The sequence below is a fragment of the Pelecanus crispus genome, chromosome 1, assembly GCF_030463565.1.
Source record: "Pelecanus crispus isolate bPelCri1 chromosome 1, bPelCri1.pri, whole genome shotgun sequence".
NCBI lineage: Eukaryota > Metazoa > Chordata > Aves > Pelecaniformes > Pelecanidae > Pelecanus > Pelecanus crispus.
Window position 1 is genome coordinate 227,632,202 of NC_134643.1, and position 7,407 is coordinate 227,639,608.

Below are 7,407 nucleotides of genomic sequence, written 5' to 3' on the forward strand. Positions count from 1 at the left end.
CACCGAGCACTGAGCACTGAGCACTGAGCACCAAGCCATCCCGGTGCTGGCACCGAGCACCGAGCGCCGAGCCATCCTGGCACTGGCACCGAGCACCGAGTGCCGAGCACGAAGCACTGAGCACCGAGCCGTCCCGGTGCTGGCACCAAGCACCGAGCACCGAGCACCGAGCACCGAGCCATCCCGGTGCTGGCACCGACCACCGAGCACAGAGCACTGAGCACCGAGCACCGAGCCATCCCGGTGCTGGCACCGAGCACCGAGCACCGAGCACCGAGCACCGAGCCATCCCGGTGCTGGCACCGACCACCGAGCACCGAGCACCGAGCCATCCCGGTGCTGGCACCGACCACCGAGCACCGAGCACCGAGCCATCCCGGTGCTGGCACTGAGCACCGAGCACCGAGCACCGAGCACCGAGCCATCCCGGTGCTGGCACCGAGCACCGAGCACCAAGCACTGAGCACTGAGCCGTCCTGGCGCTGGCACCGAGCACTGAGCCATCCCGGTGCTGGCACCAAGCACCGAGCACTGAGCACCGAACACTGAGCACCGAGCACCGAGCCGCCCCGGTGCTGGCACCGAGCACTGAGCACCAAGCACCAAGCGCCGAGCACCAAGCCACCCTGGTGCTGGCACCGAGCACCGAGCTGCCCCGGCGCTGCTGCCCCACACCTCCCCACACCGCTGCGCCGCCCCGCTTTCGGCTGCCATGGAGGTGATGTTCCTCCCGGCAGCGGGCACGGCGCCGCGGGTTGGCTCTGGGGCGAGAGCAGCGCTGACGGCGCGGGGCCGGTGCGGCTGTCGCTGAGCAGCGCTGACGCCAGGCCCGGGCTGCTGCGGCGCGGGGCGACCGCGACGGCTGGGGGGGCTGGGGGGGTGCTGGGCTCTGCTGCCACGGAACAGCGATGGGATGAGAGAAAACAGGCTCAAGCTGCGCCAGGGGAGGTTTAGGTTGGATATTGGGAGAAATTTCTTCATGGAAAGGGTGGCCAAGCATTGGACCAGGCTGCCCAGAGAGGTGGGGGAGTCCCCATCCCTGGAGGGGTTCAAAAAATGGGCAGAGGTGGCACTGGGGGACATGGTTTAGTGGGCATGGGGGTGTTGGGTTGATGGTTGGACTGATGATCTTAGAGATCCTTTCCAACCTTAATGATTCCCAGTTTTTACTTTCATTAACAAATAACCCAGCCCCCAAGGCAGGAAACATGGAATGATGACTCTGCCCTTGATGGGTTTGGTGTGGCCTTGGCAGCGTTGGGTCAATGGCTGGGCTGGGCGATCTTCAAGGGCTTTGCCAACCTCAACGGTTCCATGATTCCATGACTTTCCAGCTCCCCCTGCTCTGCCAGGGGCACAAGGAGCTGGGAGGGGGCACAGCCAGGAGAGTTGATCCCAACTGCCCCAAGGGCCATTCCATACCATACGGCGTCATGGGCAGTATGGAAACTGGGGGGGTTGGCTGGGGAGCAGCGATCGCTGCTGGGAACTGGCTGGGCATCGGTCGGCGGGTGGGGAGCAATTGCATTGGGCATCACTGGCTTTGGATATTATTATTATTTTATTGTTACTATTATCATTGCCATTTTACTTTATTTCAACGATTAACCTGTTTTTCCCTCCCCCCAGCAGTGTTTCTCACCCCAACTCCCCCAATTCTCTCCCCACCCCCGGGGCAGCGAGCGGCCGCGCGGTGCTGAGCCGCTGCTGGGGCTGAGCCCCGACGCCCCCCCCGCGCCCCGACCCCGGCACCGGGCGTCCCGCAGAGCCCCCGGCTCTGCCCGGCTGCGCCCAAACCCAGGGCAGGGGCTCCCGCGCCACAGCCCCGGCAGAGCCCGGCGACGGCCCCCGCCGCCCCGGTGCTGGCGCGGCCCCAGCATCCCGGGGGATGCCCGCGTTGCCGGGATGCACCCGGCGCCGGCAGAGCCGTGCGGCTGCGTCGCGCCAAGGGACCGCGCTCGGTGCTGCGGCTGGGCCGCCGCGCCCACCGGGTGCCCCGGGACCGCGGGACCCTCACCGGCACTCGCGGCGCAGGATGCACGGCCTCGGCTCCCGCCTGTCGCGCCGTTGGGTTCGGCCCCAACCGCGGGGCACCACCGGGCTCACCGCCACGGCCGAGCCTGGCACCAGCACCGGGCACGCCTGCGGGTGAGCGTGGCACGGCGCCCAGCCGAGGGGCGCGGGGTGGGAGCGCGCGGCCAGGACCCCCCTCGCCCCCCGCGCCGCGGCGAGGGCCCGGCCGAGCCACGGAGCCAGCGGCGGCATGGGCCCGGCGCAGGGGTGGCGGGGCCGGCGCGGCGGGGCTGGGGTTGCAGCCCTGAGCCCCCTCTGCCCCCCTCCGGCAGCGCCGACGCCGCCCCCCAAAACTGGATCCTGGACCCCTCCGGAGACTGGTACTACCGGTGGATCAGCGTCATGGCGCTGCCGGTGCTCTACAACTGGGTCGTCCTCATCTGCAGGTGCCCGGGCGCTGCTGCCGAAGGCCCCCGGCGCCCGCAGCGAGGGTGGGCGCCGGGGGCCGGGGTGGGGGCGCGGGGGGCACCCCGGGGGCCCCGGGCGCGGTGCCGGCGCCGGTGACGCCGCCGGCGCTGCAGGTGCTGCTTCCCCGCCGTGCAGCAGCGGCACATGGCGCTGTGGCTGAGCCTGGACTACGTCTGCGACGCGCTCTACCTGCTGGACATGGCCGCGCGGCTCCACACCGGTGCGTGCCCGCGCCTGCCCCACGCCTGCCCCACGCCTGTGCCACGCCTGCCCCGCGCCTGCCCCACGCCTGCCCCACACCTGCCCCACGCCTGCCCCACACCTGCCCACTCCTGTGCCACGCCTGCCCCACGCCTGCCCCACGCCTGCCCCACACCTGTGCCACGCCCGCCCCACGCCTGCCCCACACCTGCCCACTCCTGCCCCACGCCCGCCCCACGCCTGCCCCACGCCTGCCCCACGCCTGCCCCGCACCTGCCCCACGCCTGCCCCGCACCTGCCCCACACCTGCCCCACGCCTGCCCCACACCTGCCCACTCCTGTGCCACGCCTGCCCCACGCCTGCCCCGCACCTGCCCCACACCTGCCCCACGCCTGCCCCACACCTGCCCACTCCTGTGCCACGCCTGCCCCACGCCTGCCCCACACCTGCCCCACACCTGCCCACTCCTGTGCCACGCCTGCCCCACGCCTGCCCCACGCCCGCCCCATTCCTGTGCCACGCCTGCCACATGCTTGTCCCACGCCTGCCCCACGCCTGCCCCACACCGGCCCCACACCTGCCCCACGCTGGCCCCAAGCCTGCCCCATGCCTGTGCCGCACCTGTGCCACGCCTGCCCCACGCCTGCCCCACACCTGCCCCATGCCTGCCCCATGCCTGTGCTGCTCCTGTGTCACGCCCGCCACATGCTTGTCCCATGCCTGCCGCATGCCTGCCCCACACCTGCCCCATGCCTGCCCCACGCCTGCCCCACACGTGCCCCACGCCTGTGCCACGCCTGTGCCACGCCTGCCACATGACTGCCCCACACCTGCCACATGCCTGCCCCACACCTGCCCCACGCCTGCCCCAAGCCTGCCCCATGCCTGTCCCATGCCTGTGCCATGCCTGTGCCACACCTGCCCCACACCTGCCCCAAGCCTGCCCCATGCCTGCCCCATGCCTGTGCCATGCCTGTGCCACGCCTGCCCCACACCTGCCCCACGCCTGCCACATGCCTGCCCCATGCCTGTGCTGCTCCTGTGCCACGCCTGCCACTTGCTTGTCCCACGCCTGCCCCATGCCTGCCCCACACCTTCCCCACACCTGCCCCACGCCTGCACCATGCCTGCACCCTGCGGGCCCCACGCCTGCCCCACACCTGCCCCACGCCTGCCCCATGCCTGCACCCTGCGGGCCCCACACCTGCCCCATGCCTGCCCCACACCTGCCCCGCGCCTGCCCCATGCCTGTGCAATGCCTGTGCCACGCCTGCCACATGACTGCCCCACACCTGCCCCACGCCTGCCCCGCGCCTGCCCCACGCCTGCCCCCGCAAACGCACGCTAACCTGCGTGCGCAGATGCGTTCACGCGCACACAGGCGCACGTCTGCGCCCACAGCTACGTGCAAGCAGCCACACGCGCGCACACCCGCGCGCACACCCGCACACACGCACGCGCACACACGCACGCGCACCCACGCGTCAGACCGTCGCGGGGCACGCGCCCGCGCCCGCCCGCGCACCCCCACCCGGCCGGCACCGCCCTCGCCCCAGCAGCCAGCCCGGCGCGGGGGGGTGGGCACGCGGGGGTCCCCACACCCACCGCCGGCAGCGCAGGGACCCCAGCCCCGGCGAGGACCCCATGGGGACCCCCCCGCGCCGCCCCGCGCCCGTCGCGCATCGCTCGGGGCCCCCCCCTCGCCGGGAGACCCCCCCCCGCGCCGGCGTGCCCCCCGCCGCGGACCCCCGGCGGCGATGGGGCTCCTGACCCGCCGCCCCCCAGGCTTCCTGGAGGACGGCATGCTGGTGCGGGACCGCGGCCGGATCCGGCGGCGCTACCTGCGCTCCCGGTCCTTCCTCTGGGACGCGGCCGCGGTGCTGCCCACCGACCTGCTGTACCTGCGCCTGGGGCCCGGCGCGCCGGCGGTGCGCGCCAACCGCTGCCTGCGGGCGCCGCGGCTGCTGGAGGCCTTGGCGCGGCGGGAGACGCGCGCGGCCCGCCCCAACGCCTTCCGCCTCGCCAAGCTGGCGCTCGGCGGGGTCGTCGCCATCCACTGGCACGGCTGCCTCTACTTCGCCCTCTCGGCCCGGCTGGGGCTGGGCGCCGACGCCTGGGTCTGCCCCAACGCCAGCCGCCCGCTGCGGCAGTACCTGCACAGCTTCTACGTCTCCACCCTCGTCCTCGCCACCGTGGGCGACACGCCGCAGCCCCGGCGCGAGGAGGAGTTCCTCTTCCTCACCGCCGGCTTCCTCCTGGCCGTGCTGGGCTTCGCCGCCATCACGGGCGGCATCGCCTCCGTCGTCTCCAACGTGGACGCGGCCGACGCCGCCTTCTACCCCGACGCCGAGCCGGTGCGGCGCTACCTGCGGGCGCGGGGCGCGGGCGGGCGGCTGGCGCGGCGGGTGGCCCGCTGGCACCGGCACCTGCGGGAGCAGCGCAAGCTGCCGGCGGAGCCGGCGGTGCTGCGGCACCTGCCCCCCGGGCTGCGGGCGGAGGTGGCGGCCGCCGTCCACCTCCCGGCCCTGCGCCGCGTCGGCCTCTTCCGCGGCTGGGAGCGCGGCGTGCTGCAGCGGCTGGCGCTGCGGCTGCGGCCCCGGGCCTGCGGCCCCGGCGAGCTCGTGTGCCGCAGGGGCGACGTGGGGCGCGAGATGTACTTCGTCCGCGAGGGCCGGCTGGCCGTGCTGGCGGAGGACGGCGTCACGCGGCTGGCCGTGCTGGGCGAGGGGCTCTATTTCGGGGAGATCAGCCTCATCGGCATCCAAGGTCGGCCCCCGCCGCTCCCCGCCGCGGCCCCGCCGCGGCCGCCCCGGCCTCACCGCAGCCCCCGCTCTCCTCCCGCGCCGCAGGGAACGCCGCGGGGAACCGGCGCACGGCCGACATCGTCAGCATCGGCTACTCCGACCTCTTCTGCCTCTCCAAGGAGGACCTGGCGGCCGTGCTGAGCCAGTTCCCCGGCGCCCGCGCCGCCATGGAGGCCAAGGGCCGCCAGCTGCTGCGGCACGTGGGCAAGCTGGACGCGGGCGCCGAGGCGGCGGCGGCGGAGGCCGAGCGCCGGACGCGGGCGATGGAGGCGGCCCTGGAGGGGCTGCGGAGCCGGGCGGCGCGGCTGCTGGCACGGCTGGAGTCGGGCGCCTGCAAGCTGGCGCTGCGCGTCCGGCGCCTCGAGCGACGGCTGCGGCACCGGCACCGGCGGCACCGGCGGCCTGCCGGGGGAACGGGCCCTGCGCCGGGAGAGGGTCCTGCGGGGGCGCAGGGTCCCATGGAGGCTCAGGGTCCCGGGGGAGCTCAGGGTCCCACAGGGGTGCAGGGTCCCAGGGGGGCTCAGGGTCCCACGGGGGCACAGGGTCCCACAGGGGTGCAGGGTCCCCCCAAGGTGCAGGGTCCTGGGGGGGCGCAGGGTCCCACAGGGGTGCGGGGTCCCAGGGGGGCTCAGGGTCCCCCCAAGGTGCAGGGTCCCACAGGGGTGCGGGGTCCCAGGGGGGCTCAGGGTCCCCCCAAGGTGCAGGGTCCCGGGGGGGCGCAGGGTCCCACAGGGGTGCGGGGTCCCATGGAGGCTCAGGGTCCCAGGGGGGCTCAGGGTCCCCCCAAGGTGCAGGGTCCCACAGGGGTGCAGGGTCCCAGGGGGGCTCAGGGTCCCGGAGGGGCGCAGGGCCCCCCCAGGGTGCAGGGTCCCAGGGGGGTGCAGGGTCCCCCCAGAGCTCAGGACCCCCCCGGGCCCTGGGGTCCCCCCGGGGTGCGGGGTCCCAGGGGGGCTCAGGACCCCCCCAGCGCTCAGGGCCCCCCCCGGGGTGGGGGGTGCGGGGGGTGCGGGGGGCGCGGGGGGTGCGGGGCCCGGGCGCTGAGGGTCCCGGGGGGGAGGGGGGAGCAGCGGCAGCGGCGGCGGGGGGTCGGGGGCAGCCCTCGCCGGGACGGGCACAGCCGCTGCTGGGTGACAGTGACAGCCGCTGCTGGGTGACGGGCACAGCCGTTGCCAGGTGACGGGCACAGCCGTTGCTAGGTGACAGGCACAGCTGTTGCTAGGTAACGGGCACAGCCGTTGCTAGGTGACGGGCACAGCCGTTGCCGGGTGACGGGCACAGCCGTTGCTAGGTAACAGGCACAGCCGTTGCTAGGTAACAGGCACAGCTGTTGCTAGGTGACGGGCACAGCCGTTGCCGGGTGACGGGCACAGCCGTTGCTAGGCAACAGGCACAGCCGTTGCTAGGTGACGATGGGCTGTTCATGGACCGGGAGAGCGCGGCAACGGCGGTGGCACCGGATGGGGACGGGGATCGGGATCGGGATGGGGGAGGGATATGGATATGGATAGGGATAGGGATAGGGATTGGGATTGGGATTGGATAGGGATTGGGATAGGGGATTGGGATTGGATTGGGATTGGGATTGGGATTGGATAGGGATTGGGATAGGGATTGGGATTGGGAAAAGGATAGGGATTGGGATAGGGATTGGATTGGGATAGGATGGATAGGGATAGGGATAGGGATAGGGATAGGGGATAGGGATTGGGATTGGGATAGGGATTGGGATAGGGATTGGGATAGGGATTGGGATTGGATAGGGATTGGGATAGGGATTGGGATTGGGATTGGGATTGGGATAGGGATTGGGATAGGGATTGGGATTGGGATTGGGATTGGGATAGGGATTGGGATAGGGGATAGGGATTGGGATGGGATAGGGATAGGGATGGGATTGGGATAGGGGATAGGGATAGGGAT

At 72.5% G+C, this 7,407-nt stretch overlaps 1 protein-coding gene across 1 annotated transcript; it reads left to right on the forward strand.

The window, feature by feature from the left end:
• The first annotated feature begins 2,035 nt into the window (after window positions 1-2,035).
• LOC142596497 (cyclic nucleotide-gated channel alpha-4-like) lies at window positions 2,036-7,030 on the forward strand. The gene is made up of 6 exons (XM_075725627.1): window positions 2,036-2,148; window positions 2,346-2,459; window positions 2,595-2,701; window positions 4,469-5,449; window positions 5,533-6,347; window positions 6,875-7,030. Exons 1-6 carry the CDS (start codon window positions 2,036-2,038, stop codon window positions 7,028-7,030), a joined length of 2,286 nt encoding a protein of 761 aa, XP_075581742.1.
• The last annotated feature ends 377 nt before the right edge of the window (window positions 7,031-7,407 follow it).